Source organism: Xenopus laevis, chromosome 8L (genome assembly GCF_017654675.1).
Source record: "Xenopus laevis strain J_2021 chromosome 8L, Xenopus_laevis_v10.1, whole genome shotgun sequence".
Classification (NCBI taxonomy): Eukaryota; Metazoa; Chordata; class Amphibia; order Anura; family Pipidae; genus Xenopus; species Xenopus laevis.
In genome coordinates this window covers 133,231,805-133,251,210 of record NC_054385.1, presented here as the reverse complement: position 1 = coordinate 133,251,210, position 19,406 = coordinate 133,231,805, and the positions used below count along the sequence as shown (strand labels likewise).

The 19,406-nt window shown below is 45.3% G+C and overlaps 3 protein-coding genes across 10 annotated transcripts; 2 read left to right on the top strand and 1 right to left on the bottom strand.

The window, feature by feature from the left end:
• Positions 1-1,452: 1,452 nt before the first annotated feature.
• On the bottom strand, positions 1,453-19,347 carry s100a1.L (S100 calcium binding protein A1 L homeolog). 4 transcript variants are annotated; one of them, XM_041573815.1, is made up of 3 exons: positions 7,976-8,159; positions 2,275-2,472; positions 1,453-1,704 (listed from the first exon to the last, which is right to left on the bottom strand). In XM_041573815.1, exons 2-3 carry the CDS (start codon positions 2,413-2,415, stop codon positions 1,561-1,563), a joined length of 285 nt encoding a protein of 94 aa, XP_041429749.1. In that variant the 5' UTR covers positions 2,416-2,472; positions 7,976-8,159; the 3' UTR covers positions 1,453-1,560. The 4 variants fall into 4 exon arrangements, with proteins under 4 accessions (XP_041429749.1, XP_018087242.1, XP_041429748.1 ...); XM_018231753.2 differs by lacking the exon at positions 7,976-8,159 and adding an exon at positions 18,692-19,347 and having other exon boundaries at positions 1,454-1,704; XM_041573814.1 differs by lacking the exon at positions 7,976-8,159 and adding an exon at positions 18,679-19,346 and having other exon boundaries at positions 1,454-1,704.
• LOC108699645 (protein S100-A13) lies at positions 4,905-11,758 on the top strand. 4 transcript variants are annotated; one of them, XM_018231747.2, is made up of 3 exons: positions 4,905-5,311; positions 8,417-8,573; positions 11,400-11,758. In XM_018231747.2, the coding sequence occupies exons 2-3, from the start codon at positions 8,424-8,426 to the stop codon at positions 11,535-11,537; spliced, it is 288 nt and encodes a 95-aa protein (XP_018087236.1). In that variant the 5' UTR covers positions 4,905-5,311; positions 8,417-8,423; the 3' UTR covers positions 11,538-11,758. The 4 variants fall into 4 exon arrangements, with proteins under 4 accessions (XP_018087236.1, XP_018087235.1, XP_018087237.1 ...); XM_018231746.2 differs by having other exon boundaries at positions 4,906-5,076; XM_018231748.2 differs by having other exon boundaries at positions 5,148-5,299.
• LOC108699644 (protein S100-A13) lies at positions 14,737-16,390 on the top strand. 2 transcript variants are annotated; one of them, XM_018231744.2, is made up of 3 exons: positions 14,737-14,886; positions 15,736-15,907; positions 16,170-16,390. In XM_018231744.2, the coding sequence occupies exons 2-3, from the start codon at positions 15,743-15,745 to the stop codon at positions 16,305-16,307; spliced, it is 303 nt and encodes a 100-aa protein (XP_018087233.1). In that variant the 5' UTR covers positions 14,737-14,886; positions 15,736-15,742; the 3' UTR covers positions 16,308-16,390. The 2 variants fall into 2 exon arrangements, with proteins under 2 accessions (XP_018087233.1, XP_018087231.1); XM_018231742.2 differs by having other exon boundaries at positions 14,756-14,886; positions 15,700-15,907.
• Positions 19,348-19,406: the final 59 nt, after the last annotated feature.

Here is a 19,406-nt window from a genome sequence, read left to right as displayed (position 1 = left end):
AGTTTCCCATTATGCAGCTCAATGTACAAGAATATAGTCAGCAATGATCTATTATAAGGGATAATGTACCCCCTACTGTAAATGATAAGGATATTAGAAGTCACTGAGGGGTTGTGACCATATAAAGGCACAAGGCTGCAGGCTGAGTTATACAGGGAACTCTGAGTATCACTCATGTATTATAAGGGATAATGTACCCCCTACTGTAAATGATAAGGATATTAGAAGTCACTGAGGGGTTGTTCTGTGACCATATAAAGACACAAGGCTGCAGGCTGAGTTATACAGGGAACTCTGAGTATCACTCATGTATTATAAGGGATAATGTACCCCCTACTGTAAATGATAAGGATATTAGAAGTCACTGAGGGGTTGTTCTGTGACCATATAAAGACACAAGGCTGCAGGCTGAGTTATACAGGGAACTCTGAGTATCACTCATGTATTATAAGGTATAATGTACCCCCTACTGTAAATGATAAGGATATTAGAAGTCACTGAGGGGTTGTTCTGTGACCATATAAAGGCACAAGGCTGCAGGCTGAGTTATACAGGGAACTCTGAGTATCACTCATGTATTATAAGGGATAATGTACCCCCTACTGTAAATGATAAGGATATTAGAAGTCACTGAGGGGTTATATGACCATATAAAGACACAAGGCTGCAGGCTGAGTTATACAGGGAACTCTGAGTATCACTCATGTATTATAAGGGATAATGTACCCCCTACTGTAAATGATAAGGATATTAGAAGTCACTGAGGGGTTGTTCTGTGACCATATAAAGGCACAAGGCTGCAGGCTGAGTTATACAGGGAACTCTGAGTATCACTCATGTATTATAAGGGATAATATACCCCCTACTGTAAATGATAAGGATATTAGAAGTCACTGAGGGGTTCTGTGATCCCCTACTGTAATCAAAAATATGTCAGCAAAATGTCAGGAATGAAACTGAAACAGGTATGGGATCTATTATATGAAAACCTGATATCCAGAAAGCTGTAAAATACATTCCCTAATAAAGCTTGGCTTCCATCTACCTGCCCCCTTGTGGGGGTAATTTCTACAACTGTGTCAGGGGTTTCCATTGTCTTTGGGGGCTATGAAGGCCGACTGTCTTGGGCCCTTGGTTCACTGGGGAATATTTAAGGCCCATCAGTCTTGTAGGGTTTGAGCTTGGGGGGAGTGAACTGTCCCACTATGGGTGGAGTTACATAAATGGTTTAATGGGCAGGGTTTTAGGCCATTCAACAGCTAGAGATTCTCACAGACAAGTGAATTTGACTAAATCTAATGATGCCATTGGCATAGATCGGCACATTGGTTTCCTGGAGTGCAGTAGTTGGCCTATCCATAGCAACTGTTGCCTAGGGCCATGCTGAGAACAACAGTGTGACTGCTGGGCTCCTGCTCCATTCTACAGACCGCACATTTCACAGAAGAAAAGAAGCCTGAGCCAACAACTTGCATTTTTTATGTTTATTTCGACACAACGGTTCTGTGGTATCCCAGCATGCATCACGTCCTGGCAGAGAGCCCCCACCCCTGAACAGGGTCAGTCTTCCTGGTTGAAGAAAGAATTACAGGCCACTGTCAGGGACGCCACAAGGATCACAAATTCTTGGAAGTCCACCTCACCATCTCCGTTCTCGTCTAACTCACTCATGATCTTGTCTACGGACATGGCATCTTTCTGGGTCTTGAGAGAAGCATCAGGAGAACCTTAGTTTTCTGACAATTTGCATTTTTTACCCTATCCCCAGACTCAAAAACTCACATACATCTTCTCCATCTCCACAAGTGCCCCCCACTTTGGCAGTCCCTGATTTGATTAACTGTAATACACAGAATTCTTCTAGAGAATTACAAAAGAACCTTCTCTCAGCACATGACCTCCTCCTCCTTTGTCATCGCCTATTACTTCTTCACATTCCCACATCCCCAACTTCTTATGTGCTCCATCTATCCTCTGAAACACCCACCCCTGTCCCATTAGATACTCCCAGCAGCTCCAGTTCTTTAAAGATTTACCTAAAACCCAACTTTTCATCCAACCCAAAAACTTGACCACTATCATAATCCCATTACTCTTCTCCTTCAACTATTCTAAACCAACTATTGGTTCACCAATGTTCACTATAAACTTGCCACTGGTACAATATCTTAACTTTCAGGTCCTTCCCAACCACACGTGCTACCTCAACATCAAGTCCTGCAATTTCCCTTGGAGCTTGATGGGACTGACCCATAAACATGTAGACATTCTTACCTCGAGATACTCTGCCAGCTCGTTCTGTATCAGGTCCCTCATTTCCCTTTTGCTCAGTTTGCACTTGTCTCCTTCCCGTCCTGAGTAGGTGTGGAAGACCGAGATGAGCGAGTCTATAGCCTGGACCAGTTTAGAACTCATGGCTGAATGGGTCGCTCAAGGCTGGTGGGCAGAGTGCCAGTAGGAGAGATCCAGGGGCTGAAAATGAATGGGAAAGCTTAGCTCTGGTTCCATGATGTATGACATAGACTTGAATGAAAAGGAAATGTAGAAAGAGTAAAAATATAATGGATAGGTAGCACACATCTAGTCAGATAACTAGAGTAAGGCAACCAGGATTAGAACTGGAATTCAGCCTTGGACATGTGTTGAATTCAACATTCCCAAGACCCCAACACACCAAATCTCTTAGAGTTGCCCTCTTCCAACGACAGCTCTTGGGGGACTCGGCATAAATACTCTCGTCTGACCATTGCTCCCTACTAGACAGCCGAGTTCTCCTCCCCATAGGGGTATCTATTACCTACAACACAAAGAGACAAGGGACTCTCCAATATCAATGCTCTATTTCCATCTCCCATTGTGGACCTCCAGATCATCGCCATGGAGATGGCCGAAACCAGACTCCTAAGTGGAAGCTTGTTAAAGAACTTTCCAGGATGTATAGGGGAGAGGCGTTGACTGTAATTTATCTAATTCCTACATCATATATGAGGGCACTTATCTCCCAGGTAATGCCCTAGGGGGAAACAAACCCTACAGATGGGGAACGGAGCTAATAATCAAAAATATATAACCTCAGCGATAGTGTTGCTCCTGTCACTAATGACTTTTCTTACACAATGAAATCTCTCTTTGGCTGTGATCCAACTGGTGTCATAACACTACAGCGTCTAGGCAAAGACACTATAATTATCCACTAGAGTGTAAGCTCCCTGGGGCAGCCTCTCCCATTATACCACTAGAGCATAAGCCCTTTGGGACAGCTTCTCCCATTATACCACTAGAGTATAAGTCTTGGGGCAGAATCTGATTACACTACTAGTGTGTAAGCTCCTTGGAACAGGGTCTCTCATAATACAACTAAAGTGCAAGCTCTGTGGGGAAGGGTCTCCCATTATACCACTAGAGTGTAAGCTCATTGGAAGAGGGTCTCTCATTATACCACTACAGTGTAAGCTCGTTGGGAAAGGGTCTCCCATTATACCACTAGAGTGTAAGCTCCTTAGTACAGAGCCTCTCATAATACCACTACAGTGTAAGCTCCTTGGGGAAGGGTCTCCCATTATACCATTAGAGTGTAAGTTCCTTGGGACAGGGTCTCCCATCATACCACTACAGCATAAGCTCCTTGGAACAGGGTCTCTCATAATACCACTACAGTGTAAGCTCCTTGGGACAGGGTCTCCCATTATACCACTAGAGTGTAAGCTCCTTGGTACAGGGTCTCTCATAATACCACTACAGTGTAAGTTCCTTGGGGAAGGGTCTCCCATTATACCACTAGAGTGTAAGTTCCTTGGGACAGGGTCTCCCATTATACCACTACAGCATAAGCTCTTTGGAACAGGGCCTCTCATAATACCACTAGAGTGTAAATTCCTTGGGGAAGGGTCTCCCATTATACCACTAGAGTGTAAGCTCCTTGGTACAGGGTCTCTCATAATACCACTGTAGTGTAAGCTCCTTGGTACAGAGTCTCTCATAATACCACTGCAGTGTAAGTTCCTTGGGGAAGGGTCTCCCATTATACCACTAGAGTGTAAGCTCCTTGGTACAGGGTCTCTCATAATACCACTGTAGTGTAAGTTCCTTGGGGAAGGGTCTCCCATTATACCACTAGAGTTTAAGCTTCTTGGGACAGGGTCTCCCATTATACCACTACAGCATAAGCTCTTTGGAACAGGGCCTCTCATAATACCACTACAGTGTAAGTTCCTTGGGGAAGGGCCTCTCATCATACAACAAGAGTGTAAGCTCCTTGAGGGAGGGTCTCCCAATATACCACTAGTTTGTAAGCACTTTGGGCTAGGATTTCTCCTAGATTATAGAGTATCTGTGGATCTTTCTGTATAACCCTGACGTAATGCAAGATACATCATATAAGATAATAATGCCTATTTAATAGTGAATTGTGAGTTGCTTAGACAAAGTCCTCCCCTTATAACACTAGCTCCTTCCTTTTAGCAGAAATTAATAGATTGTAAGCTCCTAGAACAAGGGCAAATTCTGATTGGGCACCTTTGAAGGCACCCGAATATTGTCCATCGTTAGTGCTGAATCATCAGATACAGGTAGAATTCTATTGTTTCTATCGGTACATGTGACGATTCAGCTCTACACGTGTGTATTGAAATGAAAACATTATAAATGTAACACCTATGACCACCTTAAGCCTGTCCTGGGCATTCAGACAGCAAACACTATGAGTGCCCCCCTACATATTATATATATGATATTTACTACTGATCGAAATATCAGCTGCACAACCTACTACAGACCTCAGTGATCCTGCAGTGTCTCAGGGATTAGTTACAGATATGGTGCACTGCTGCCCCCTGCTGCTCAGATTGGGGGTACCACCAATTCATGATCCCACTTCCTGGAAACTCCCAGCAATCACACCCCTCAACTCCCTGACACCACCCTCCAGCACCAAGATCCCAAACAAACGTGCCAGCAGTGCAGGGAAGATACTGGCCTCCTGGAGGATAAGGCCTCATTGATCCAGTCCAAGATCTGCAGCCCCTAAGCATTTACTATCCCTTCCTGCAAGCACAGACCTGCCTCCCAGCACTGGTGGTAAATGAGCTACTGTGTATTGGTTGGGAATGAGTATGTAATGAAGTTTGGGGGTGAATGTCTGTGGAACACACCCAGCCCTAAAGGAATCTGTATGGTTTATCTGTCCAGCCTCCTGGATAATATCACAAAATAATGGCAGCCTCCTTCCTCCAATGAGAGGCCATGCTGAAATCAGAGAGCCAGTGACATCATCAGCCCCACTGAGGGGCCACGTGAGTCTGTAAGGAACAGGGTCAGTTCTGTTTTCTCCCTTCCCAGAATGCACAGCTGGTAGGTGGGTGGCACAGGGCTTCAGAGGGCGGGGTGGGGTGGGTGAATAGGGCGAGGAATGCTGGAAATGTTCCCATAGCTTGTTACAGTAAGTACCATTGTATTCACTTACTGGCTCATTCACTGCCTCCTGACCCAGGGGAACCTATATTCCGGGCACCTCTCCCTTCCTGGTACAAATGTCCAACCTATGACGGCTGAATTATATTACACGGCTATCTGGGGATGATGGGTGTTGTAGTTCACGACAAGGGGGGACACAGAAGTACAAAGATCTTGCGAGAAAATGGGGTGCGCGACATAAAACCCGTCCCCAATTCATGTTCACTTGAATGTAGAACTGAGCTTGTAACCTAAAGTTAGTGGGCCCCCCTGCAAACTCATATTATACCCTACTGAAAGTATATTTTTCATAAACGTATAATGAAAGTCACTGACACCCCTCTATCACCTGAGCCCCCCAGCACTTGCAGTATCTGCTTGCTCTCTAGTTACACCACTTACTATTCATTTGGGGCACCTCCTAAACTTATATGATCATTTTCTGTCTAATGTAAAGGGGGGCACGGCCCCTGACCAGTGTATGTAGGAGATTTGGGGGTTCATTTTGGGGAGGGGTGCAGTCTCAGCAGTGGGAGGGAATGGGGACATGTTGCCAGGTGCTCAGGTCTCTGCTGGTGGAGACAAAAGGGGGTTCCCAAATAAAGGAGGCAGTTTGGGTTTTGGGGAAGGGGCCAGAAAAGCAGCACTGTGAGTGGTGGGCAGGAATTAGGGAGGGTCACACAGAGAACACAGAGGTGCTGTTCTACAGCCAGGCCCAAGGGGAGGGTCCCATACTCTGCTCACTATGTAAGTAGGGAGTGAGTAGTAAGGGGTCACTGCTTTCCTGGGACTCCTAACTGACAGTCATCTCCACCGAGCTGGTAAGTTACCCACCTACATTACTGAAGACTGATTCCCTAACCTGTATTGCCTCCCTCCTCTCCCTGACTTACACTACACTAACTGCCCCTCTACTTACTGCCCCTCTCCCCTCCACTTACTGCCTCTCCCCCAACCTACTGCCCCTCTACCCTTCACTTACTGCCCCTCTCCCCTCCACTTACTGCCTCTCCCCCAACCTACTGCCCCTTTACCCTCCACTTACTGCCCCTCTCCCCTGACCTACTGCCCCTCTCCCATCCACTTACTGCCCCTCTAACCTCCACTTACTGCCTCTCCCCCGACATACTGCCCCTCTACCCTCCACTAACTGCCCCTCTACCCTCCACTTACTACCCCTCTACCCTCCACTAACTGCCCCTCTACCCTCCACTTACTGCCTCCCCCCGACCTACTGCCTCTCTACCCTCCACTTACTGGCTCTCCCCAGACCTACTGCCCCTCTACCCTCCACTTACTGCCCCTCTACCCTCCACTAACTGCCCCTCTACCCTCCACTAACTGCCCCTCTACCCTCCACTAACTGCCCCTCTACCCTCCACTTACTGCCTCCCCCCGACCTACTGCCTCTCTACCCTCCACTTACTGGCTCTCCCCAGACCTACTGCCCCTCTACCCTCCACTTAATGCCTCTCCCCCGACCTACTACCTTTCTACCCTCCACCCTCCACTTACTGCCTCTCCCCAGACCTACAGCCCCTTTACCCTCCACTTACTGCCCCTCTACACTCCACTTACTGCCTCTCCCCCAACCTACTGCCCCTCTACACTCCACTTACTGCCTCTCCCCCAACCTACTGCCCCTCTACCCTCCACTTACTGCCTCTACCCCAACCTACTGTCCCTCTACCCTCCACCTACTGCCTCTCTACCCTCCACTTACTGCCTTTCCACCTGACTTACTGCCCCTCTCCCCTCCACTTACTGTCTCTCTCTCTGACTTGATGCCCCTCTCCCCTCCACTTTTGCCTCTCCCCCCTAACTTACTTTCTCTCCCATTTAACTTACTGCCTCTCCTGCAGGGAGGTCTTATTCCCCTCTTCCCCTGAGCCAATTTCTTGCCTGTAAATTTCCTAACCTGTTCTTTGCATCCTCTCCCCCTGACTTACTGCCTTTCCCATCTCCTCACTTACTGCTTCTTATGCAGGCAGGTTCCTCTCCCCTGACCCATCTCCCCAGGGCTGGTCCTATCACATGTGGGGCCCAATTGGGACCATGTTGGCGGGGCCCCTAGACAAAGTGTTGCTGGCTACTGACACACCAAGTATTTAGGAAAATAAGGGCATACAGGCACAAAATAGAAAGGAAAGGGGCAGACAAGGTAACATAATAGGGGCACACAGGGTAAGAGAGAGAGGGAGGAAATAGGAGAGTGGACTGGGCCAATTAGTCAATCAGCTTGGGAGCAGGCTTGGTTGGATTGGGGGCAGGCAGGGCCTATCAAGGTTGGAGGAAAGCTGGGCCTATGAGAGTTGGGGGCAGGCTAGACCTATGGATTTGGGGATGGGCTGGACTCTCAAAGTTGGGGGCAGGCCAGGCAGCATCATGTGCTGAGGGAAATATTATCTGTGCTGCCCTGTGGTGCGGGGCCCCCCAGGGGTACGGGGCCCAATTGGTCCAATTGGCCTAAGGCCGGCCCTGCCTCTCCCCACCCATTCCCTCACTTGTAGGCACATTCCCAAACCTTGGCCTTCTTCTTCTTCTTCTTCACTCACTCCCTCTCGTGTGATTTTCTCTTCTGTCCCTATTCTCTCTCCCATGTCTTCCCTCACTCTCTCCTGCAGGCAGGTCTCCCCCCCCCTAACCCAACTCTCTCTCGCAGTTTCTTCTGACTCACTCTTTCATATGAATTCTCTATTTCTGATCCATGTCCCCCTGTCACTTTTCTCCCCTTCATTTCTTTATCTCTCTCTTCATCTCTTTCCCCTTCTATTCTCCTCCTCGGTGGTCTGACTGATTTCCATCTGAACCCCAGGCCTAATATTGGTTTCTCTCTCTATTGCATATAAGAAATGGCCTAATATTGGTTTCTCTCTCTATTACAGATAAGAAATGGCCTAATATTGGTTTCTCTCTCTATTACAGATAAGAAATGGCCTAATATTGGTTTCTCTCTCTATTACAGATAAGAAATGGCTGAGGGACAGAGCGAGGTGGAACAGGCCATTGTGACGTTAGTTTCGTGCTTCTATAAACACGCGGGGGAAGAGGGACAACGAGAGACACTTACCTCTGAGGAGTTTAACAAACTGCTAAACGAGGAGCTTCCTCAACTCACTCAGGTAAGTGACCACAGCAGCGTAATACCCTCACACTGCCACATGGGGTGCCATAAGCACTGGCCTAATCATATATTTGTTGGTGTAGGGGACAAGCTCCCTGCAGGGGTGGTGATAATAAAGTCATGGGTGAAACAAAAAAAGTCTTTCTTTTAAAGTATTTTGGATGATACATGAACTATCAATATATTTTCAGATTCTGCAATATCACTAGGCTGGGGCCAGGGCCACATCAGTGGGGTATAGGGGGTACTGGGTCATGTGGTAGAAGGGGGGCTCTCAGACTGAAAAGTATGATTTGCAGGTCTTGAAAGGACAGGGCTTGCAGGGGATTGGGTCAGAGTTTTGGCACATTTGGGAAGTGTAGCAGGGGCCCAGTTTTAAAATCAGGACCCACCACCAAATGAGCCCCAGTGATCAGTGGACTAATCAGAGCCTCTGCTAAATTAGAGGTATGGAGTTGATTTCTGACATGAGCGCTAGGTGAGGAAGGTAAGATGACAGCAAGAGAGGTTAAATGTAAGGATTTGGGGGGCATTTCTTACTGAAGACTGAGAGGAGCCCAAAGCTTCCCAAATAAGCGCCAATTAATACCCTAGAACACAAAGCACAGTTATATACAAAAAACTGGCACTGCATGTATCCTACAATGTGTTATTATATAGTGAATAAAGTAGCCCCTCTTGTAAAATATAAGGATATTATTAGTTACCGAGGAGTTTCATGACCATATAAAAACACGAGGCCGAAGGCCGAGTGTTTTTATACAGGTCATGGAACTCCGAGGTAACTTCTAATATCCTCATATTTTACAACTGGGGGTACTTTATTTATTATAATACACAAATTTTAGTAAGTCATGTGACAGAAATTACATCACTACTCACCGTTTATAACTGATGACATCACTACTCACCGTTTATAAGGATATAATTTACAGGATATTCATGGCTTTTGTGTATTATATAGTGAATAAAGTACCCCCTCTTGTAAAATATAAGGATATTATAAGTTACCGAGGAGTTTCATGACCATATAAAAGTACGAGGCTGAATGCCGAGTGTTTTTATACAGGTCGTGGAACTCCAAGGTAACTTCTAATATCCTCATATTTTGCAACTGGGGGTACTTTATTTATTATAATACACAAATTTCTGCGAGTCATGTGACAGAAATGACATCATAACTCACCGTTTATAACTGATGACATCAGAACTCACCGTTTATAAGGATATAATTTACAGGATATTCATGGCTTTTGTGTATTATATATGGAATATTTATCCTGCTGTGGGTTCTGGGGTATTATACAAAAATAGGCCCTGTATTTATCCTGCTGTGTGTTCTGGGGTATTATACATGGAATTGGCCCTGTATTTATCTGCTGTGGGTTCTGGGGTATTATACATGGAATTGGCCCTGTATTTATCTGCTGTGTGTTCTGGTTTATTATACATGGAATTGGCTCTGTATTTATCTGCTGTGAGTTCTGGGGTATTATACATGGAATTGGCCCTGTATTTATCTGCTGTGGGTTCTGGGATATTATACATGGAATTGGCCCTGTATTTATGCTGCTGTGGGTTCTGGGTATTATACATGGAATTGGCCCTGTATTTATCCTGCTGTGGGTTCTGGGATATTATACATGGAATTGGCCCTGTATTTATCTGCTGTGGGTTCTGGGTATTATACATGGAATTGGCACTGTATTTATCCTGCTGTGGCTTCTGGGGTATATTACACATGGAATTGGCCCTGTATTTATCCTGCTGTGGGTTCTGGGGTATTATACATGGAATTGGCCCTGTATTTATCCTGCTGTGGGTTCTGGGGTATTATACATGGAATTGGCTCTGTATTTATCCTGCTGTGGGTTCTGGGGTATTATACATGGAATTGGCTCTGTATTTATCCTGCTGTGGGTTCTGGGGTATTATACATGGAATTGGCTCTGTATTTATCCTGCTGTGGGTTCTGGGGTATTATACATGGAATTGGCACTGTATTTATCTGCTGTGGGTTCTGGGGTATTATACATGGAATTGGCCCTGTATTTATCCTGCTGTGGGTTCTGGGGTATTATACATGGAATTGGCTCTGTATTTATCTGCTGTGGGTTCTGGGTATTATACATGGAATTGGCCCTGTATTTCTCTGCTGTGGGTTCTGGGTATTATACATGGAATTGGCCCTGTATTTATCTGCTGTGGGTTCTGGGGTATTATACATGGAATTGACCCTGTATTTATCCTGCTGTGGGTTCTGGGGTATTATACATGGAATTGGCACTGTATTTATCCTGCTGTGGGTTCTGGGGTATTATATATGGAATTGGTCCTGTATTTATCCTGCTGTGGATTCTGGGGTAGTATATATAGAATTGGGCCTGTATTTATCCTGCTGTGGGTTCTGGCCTATTATACATGGAATTTACCATATACGGTATTTATCCTGTTGTGTTTTCTGGAGTGTTATACATAAAGTTGGCCCTGTATTTATCTGCTGTGGGTTCTGGGGTATTATATATGTAATTGGCCCTGTATTTATCCTGCCGTGGGTTCTGGGGTATTATGGAAGTGGCCTGGGACATTGTGAAGCCTATACTATATTAGCCTCTCCATAAACAAATATCCCCTGTGCCTATGTGCTGGAGAAAAGCCCAACATTATACAGACAGATATAAAACTGTACTGTATGCTGGTTGGGGGCTGACTGGCCCTGAGAGCTATATATTGGTGCAGGGAGATGCTGAGCTGTTTGCTGGACGTGTGTATATGTATATATATATATTATATAAGTTCTTATTTTGGGTATTGTATCCCTCAGGATGTGCCTCTAGAGGACAGGCTGAAGGAGCTGGACCTGAACAAGGACAGCGAGCTGAACTTTAAGGAATACTGGAGGCTGATTGGAGAACTGGCCAAGGCAAAGCAGAAAGATCTGAAGGACAAGAAGAAGAAATGAGCTGGTTCTGGAGAGGAGACTGGGTTGGGGGTGGATGTAGGGTTGCCACCTTTTCTGGAAAAAAATACTGGCCTTCCTATATATTTTTCTTTTTTCCCTTTTAATGAAATTGGGATCAGCCATCATTTTTACCGGCCAGGGCAGTAAAATACCGGCCAGGTGGTAACCCTAGGTGGATGGGGCAAGTGACTGTTCTGTTGAATAAAAACAAAGCAAAATGACACATGGATCTTTCTTTTGGGGTGTGGATTGGCTAGAGAATCTGTAGCCTGGCACCAATATAAATACAGCGGGGGTAAGGTCTATTTATAAAGGGCTGATTACATTTGCATAGGGTAAAATACAACATGGAGTAAGTGTGTGTGAAACTGATTAAGGGATATGATTGATATTATACAATGTACAGTCCTCTGCTGCTCACATTGGGGTATGACAGTTGTTTTTGGTTTACTGGAAATTCCATGGAATCAGGGAAATATTCCATCCCTTCCCACCAACTGCCTCCATCCAGCACAAAAGTCTCCATTACACCCAGTCCTGTCTCCTTGTACCAAAGGGAGAAACGCTGGCAGCCTGCGCCTCTGTATCGACTCTGTATCGACTACACTGGTTTTTAAACAGCCATGTCCCCCTTGGTGGCCTCATGTCCCACTTATTAGCGATGCAGCATAGACATTGACTCTTATACTTTAACATTTTATTTTGCACTGACTTCCTCTTAACATTCTCCCCCCCCAGGCTAAACACATACAGAAGCCTGTGCCGTGCCCATAATTATCACTACAATGTGGTGAATGCAGGTGTGGCCCCGATATTGTCACCCAATCTGCTCAACACTTTCCAACCTGCCGGGATTGTGTAACTTCCTGGATCAGGTCCGGACTGAGAATTAAAATAGGCCCTGGCATTTCAGGTACACAGAGGCCCAAACAGCCCCCACCAGCCCACTAAATACTGACTTTCTATGGGACCTTATAGCAGCCCCTCTGGCATTTGCCAGAACCCACAGATTGCCAGTCCGGGCCTGCCCTGGATTTATGGGATTGTGTAACTCATTGCAGGGATTTATGGGACTGTGTAATGCTCGGCTCTCGCACTGCTATATTTATTTATAAAGGAGTCAGGAGTGCTGGGTGTGTCTCCTAGTAACATAGAGTGTAGTCTCACCCCTGAGAGAATCACGTTCAACCTTCCCTCACATTCCTCCTGTTCTATAGCGCTATAGATCCCCCATTGTCTCATAAAGGGGAGCAATTCATTTCTGACTTCAGTATATATAGTGATCAAATCTCCATTGACTCTCTTCTCCAGTGTAACCAATCCCAACTTGTCTTTCCCCATAACTGATCCCTTCCATTCCCTTTATCAGCTTAGTCGCTCTTCTCTGTACTTTATTTCATTACTGTCCCTTATATTTATATATAGTGATCATATCCCCCTTATATATTTATATATAGTGATCATATCCCCCTTATATATTTATATATAGTGATCATATCCCCTTATATATTTATATATAGTGATCATATCCCCCTTATATATTTATATATAGTGATCATATCCCCTTATATATTTATATATAGTCATCATATTCCCCTTATATATTTATATATAGTGATCATATCACCCTTAACTGTCTCTTCTCCAGTGTAACCAATCCAAAATAGTCTTTCCCCATAACCGATCCCTTCCATTCCCTTTATCAGCTTAGTTGCTCTTCTCTGTACTTTCTCTATTTCATTACTGTCCCTTATATATTTATATATAGTCATCATATTCCCCTTATATATTTATATATAGTGATCATATCACCCTTAACTGTCTCTTCTCCAGTGTAACCAATCCCAACTTGTCTTTCCCCATAACTGATCCCTTCCATTCCCTTTATCAGCTTAGTTGCTCTTCTCTGTACTTTCTCTATTTCATTACTGTCCCTTATATATATATTTAACTCTTTCCCTATAACTGAGCCCTTGTGAAGTGGATCAGGGTGGGGGAAGACGTTTGTGTTGCACATGTCTGTAGCCCTATGGGAAGGGGTGGGTTAGTAGGGGGGCTGGCCTATTGCGGGGGGGGGGGGGGTGACTATACAATGAGGTTGTTGATGAAGCCGTGTCACTAGGTCAGTAGGTGTTGGGGAGGGACGAATACACAGGGCTTCTGTATGTCTGGTCTGAAGTTTGTCTATGGCAGGGCAGAAATTAATATTGGGGGGTCAGGTAACTTCAATTGAATAACACCCCTACCCCCATCACACGTCCACAGCAAGTCCACTTAATTAACCCCTTCCCTACCATACACCTATGAGGACGTAGCTTGTATTTCTGAGCCATTTACACAAAGGTTACCCTCCTATTACAGTGGCACTAAACATAACTAGCTAGGTGCCCATGTCTCCCTGTAGCTAGGTGCCCATGTCTCCCTATTGCTAGGTGCCCATGTCTCCCTGTAGCTAGGTGCCCATGTCTCCCTGTAGCTAGATGCCCATGTCTCTCTGTAGCTAGGTGCCCATGTCTCCCTGTAGCTAGGTGCCCATGTCTCCCTATTGCTAGGTGCCCATGTCTCCCTGTAGCTAGGTGCCCATGTCTCCCTGTAGCTAGATGCCCATGTCTCTCTGTAGCTAGGTGCCCATGTCTCTCTGTAGCTAGGTGCCCATGTCTCCCTGTAGCTAGGTGCCCATGTCTCTCTGTAGCTAGGTGCCCATGTCTCTCTGTAGCTAGGTGCCCATGTCTCTCTGTAGCTAGGTGCCCATGTCTCCCTGTAGCTAGATGCCCATGTCTCCCTGTAGCTAGATGCCCATGTCTCCCTGTAGCTAGGTGCCCATGTCTCCCTGTAGCTAGGTGCCCATGTCTCCCTGTAGCTAGGTGCCCATGTCTCCCTGTAGCTAGGTGCCCATGTCTCTCTGTAGCTAGGTGCCCATGTCTCTCTGTAGCTAGGTGCCCATGTCTCCCTGTAGCTAGGTGCCCATGTCTCCCTGTAGCTAGATGCCCATGTCTCTCTGTAGCTAGGTGCCCATGTCTCTCTGTAGCTAGGTGCCCATGTCTCCAGTGGGCTAGGTGTACCCATTTCTCTGTGTGTAGGTGCCTATGTGTTGGTTAGTTGCCCATGTCTCCGCTGGGGCCAGCAAAGGGTTAACAGCCCGGCTCAGCAGGACAGCCCTGTGACTGGTGAATGTGGACAAGCGAGTTTGACAGAACACAGAGGAGCTGTTCTAGTGCCAGACCCAGTGGGTGGGACAGTCACACCCATGTCTATATGACTATATGACTGGGGGGCATCATGTTCAGATATCTCAGTGTGTGCCAGTCTGCTGATACTGACTGATCTGCTCTCCCGGGACTGCAAACTGGTAATAGCACTTCTGGGCAACTGTCTGGTACTGCCCCTCTTCTTTCTTACTTTCTAACCTGCCCCTCAGTGCCCCAATGGGGAGAAATTGGATTAATTCTCCTCACTAAAACTCTGTTTTTTTTTCTTTTGCATTTGCACCTCCCCAATATGTCCCCCTCCTCAGTCTACTATTATCCCTCTCATTTATTCTTCTTTCTGGTGCCCCTCTCCCTGTCTCACTTGCTCCAGCATCCTCTTTCTCCCACCTGCCCCATTATACTCCTTCTCTCTCTCCATCTCATCCTCACAACCCCTCTCCTAATATTTCACTATCTCTCACCTTCACCCCAATTCTAACCTATTGCCCCTCATTCCCCTTCCCACAAATTATATTACCCCATCACTCACCTTCCCACCAATGATTCTCGTCTATTGCCCCTCACTCACCTTCCCCCAATGCTCATCTATTACCCCTCACTCACCTTCCCCCAATGATTATGATCTATTTCCCCCCACTCATCCCCCCAATTCTCATCTATTACCTCTCACTCACCTTCCCCCAATTCTTATCTATTACCCTATCACTCACCTCCCCACTTTAGTCTCATCTATTTATCTTTACCCCTGACTCTCATTTGGGGAGGAGGGTGGGAAATGTGTTTTGGAGGTTACCATTAGATGGATTTCCATGGGAGAGCGTATGAATGTCTATTTTTGGTATATGGTAGATGGTCTGTCTTTGGGGAGTGTAAATCCCCCTAAACCATCACAATTCCCTAAATTTGCATCCAATCCCGTCTCTTTATCCCCTGTCTCCCACCCACTGCTCTAGCCCCATACCGTCTCAGTGTAAATCTTCGTGCCCTAGTTTGGAAATGGCTGGTGAAAAGACAGACGTGAAACTGACCCACGCAGAGCAATGCATCAAGGACTTAGTGGCGACGTTCTATGATTGTTCCAGAAAAGATAAAGATCAGGAGAACCTGTCGCTGGAGGAATTTAGGGAACTGGTGAAGAAGAACTTCCCAAACTACCTGAAGGTGAGACACTGCTAGTATTGGCCTTGATACAGGGAGCTACAGGTTCTTGTACATTGATATATACTATACAATAATATGGGGTCATTATTATTATTATTATGTGTTTATTCAGTGGCAACATATTCTGCAGCACTGTACAAGACATGTAATAGATACTGATCTATACAGTAGTGAGAGAGGGCCCTGCTCAGCAGAGCTTACAATCTAAGGGTGCGGTCAGTGAATATTTAGAAGGCATGACTAACGAGACTGTATCTCTCAGGGGGTGAATCTGGAGGAGAAGATCAAGGAGTTGGACACCAACAATGACAAACAAATGAAGTTCAGTGAATTCTTGAAGCTGATTGGAGAATTGGTCAAAACCGTGAAGAGATGTGAGAAGGCAAAACATACATGTTAGGGGGGTCGCTGAGCGCGTTCAACTGGCCGTGGGGCAAATATCATTATGTCTTGTGTGAAATGAGAATAAAAGATAAAGTTTAAGCCCAGTCTCTGTGATGTTCTTATGATTTGGGCAGAGGATCGTCAGCCTGGAGATAATGTGTCATTGTCTTTTCTCCCCATTCACTCACTGACTCATGTGCTCCCTCCACCCAAAGGTGGAACCTACTGACTCATAGCGTTATTATACAACGGGTGCTTCACCTTCAACTTAACTCTTAGTCTAAGTCTTAGCAACTTTCCAATTGGCCTTCATTATTTTTATAGTTCTTAAATGATTTGCCTTCTTCTTCTTATTTCTCTTTCCAGCTTTAAATTGGGGGTACAAATGTATTGTTATTATTACTTTTTATTACTCCCCTTTCTATTCAGGCCTCTCCTATTCATATTCCAGTCACGTGTTCAAATCAGTGCATGGTTGCTAGGGGAATTTGAACCCTAGCAACCAGATGGCTGAAATTACAAACTGGAGAGCTGCTGAATAAAATAACCCAAAAAAACACAAATAATAAAAAATGATAACCAATTGCAATCTAAATCATACTAACAGTTAACTCAAAGGTAAACAACCTCTTTAACTAATTATGAGAACAAACCTGGTTTCTTAAAGGGTTTGTTCACATTTTAAAGATTTAGGGGCCCATTTACTTAGTTCGAGTGAAGGAATAGAGGAAAAAAAGTTCGAGTTTCGAATGGTCGAATATGGCTACTTCAACCATCGAATGGGCTACTTCGACCTTCGACTACGAACTTTGAATCGAACAATTCGAACTAAAAATCGTTCGACTGTTCGATAGTCGAAGTACTGTCTCTTTAAAAAATTCTTTGACCCTAAAACCTTCGCCACCTAAAACCTACCGAGGCCAATGTTAGCCTATGGGGAAGGTCCATAGGCTTCCTAACAATTTCCTGCTCGAAGGAATATCCTTCGATCGATGGATTAAAATCCTTTGAATCGTTCGATTCAAAGGATTTAATCGTTCGATAGAACGATTATTCCTTCGATCGTAGGAATATCGGTAAATCCTTCGTCTTCGATATATGAAGTCAAAGGATTTTACTTCGACGGTCAAATATCAAGGGTTAATTAATCAGCATTATTATTATCAAGTATTTATAGAGCGCCAACATATTGTACAGCGCTGGTGCCAACATACAGTATACCATCCCAGAACATGATACTACTAGATCTATGGCAGGATACACACAATACATTCAGAGAATCAGCTGCCATATAGCCACGGGCAGTGTCGGACTGGCCCACAGGGATGCCAGAAAAACTCCCGGTGGGCCCAAGTGTCAGTGGGCCCTTCTGCTCACCAAACTATTTGCCTTGTATGCCTACATACCTCCCAACTGTCCTGTTTTTAGAGGGACAAAACCTGCAGTCCCTCATTTGTACTATCCCGTTTTTCTCTGCGCTTAACAGCCAGAAAAAGAAACAAAGTTTCTAACTTAATTGGCTTTTGGCAGAGAGCCCAGAACAGCCACAACAGAATATTAGATACATTTGTAACAATTCAAATGTATCTAGATAAGCAAATAAGTAATTGTAACAATATAAGATAACAGGTCCCTTGGGAAAAGTTAGACTCACATCTAAAAGGGCAATTTACCTTCATTAGCAAAACTGTAATAACTGAAAAAAAAACCACAGAAATATGTTCAAACTTTTATAACCTGCCAAATTTTGCCACGCTACGAGCGGCAACTTTTTTGTCCCTCTTTTTGTTTAGTAGGGACGCACCGAATCCACTTTTTTGGCCAAATACCGAACCGAATCCAAATTTGCATATTAAAATTAGGGGTGGGAAAGGGAAAACATTTTTTACGCGATTTACCTCCCTGCACCCAATTTGCGTATGCAAATAAGGAATCCTGGATTCGGTGCATCCCTAGTTGGGAGGTTTGTGCCTATACAACAGCAGTTGCCCCATTTCTATATAAGAATAAAGAGAAGAAATTGAGGAGGAGACTGATGATAATATTTGAGGAGAAGTGATTAAAAGAATAAAGAAAGTTATTGACAAAAAAAGGAAAAATAGTTTGGAGAGTGGGCCTGTGGCCATAGGTTTTCTGGTGGGCCCCAGGCATCCCAGTCCAACACTGGCCATGAGGGCAGCCATTCCTGCTGAAATTGGGCTATAGGGCACACCTTATACATAGCAGCTATCAGATCAGCTCTGTAGAATACAATGGGTTCAGGAAGAGAAACAGGGGCCCAACAGCAGCCATGGCTCTACACGATTATAGAGTGAATTGCCAAGTAACAGTGAATGTGAAGGCACCGGCTCCCCAAACACAAATGTTACATACAAACAAATATTTACTTTAAAGTTTTACCGGGGCCTTAGGGCCACTCTAGCGATGCCGGCGGATGATTATGAAGATCAGACTTTTCTGGATTTGTTCAGGGTCATTGGGATGTTTGTGTCCAGATAAATTAATGCTGCTCCTAAAAATACAACTTCCTGACAGGAATCTTATTCCTCATATCAATACAATAGGGAGGAAGGAAAGAGAGCGGGCAGGAAAGATAAAGGACAAATGGGAAGGGACAAGGACTGACAGGGAATGAGAAGGGACATGGGCTGACTGGGCAACAGCCATAACAACTGAGCTGAACCCGCAGACCTCGACTGGCAATTGTGGGTTCTGGCAAATGCCAGAGGGGCTGCTGTAAGATGCCATAGAAAGTGACTACTAAATGGGCTAAAGGGGCTTTTTGGGACTCTGTGTACTACAAATGCCAAAGCCTATTTGGAACCCCAGTCCAGTCCTGAACTATCGCCACTGACAGGAATGGGAAGGGACAAGGGCTGACAGGGAATAGGCAACAGCCATAAGGATTAAGCTGAAGCCACTGACAGGAATGGGAGGGACAATGTCTGACAGGATTGGGAGGGACAATGTCTGACAGGATTGGGAAAGGACAGGAGCTGACAGGGAATAGGAAGGGAGGAAGTCTGACAGGGAATGCGCAGCAGCCATAATAACTGACTTGAAGGGATATTAACAAGCAGGAAAAACGCGCCCATTGGATATTGTCAGGGAGCGG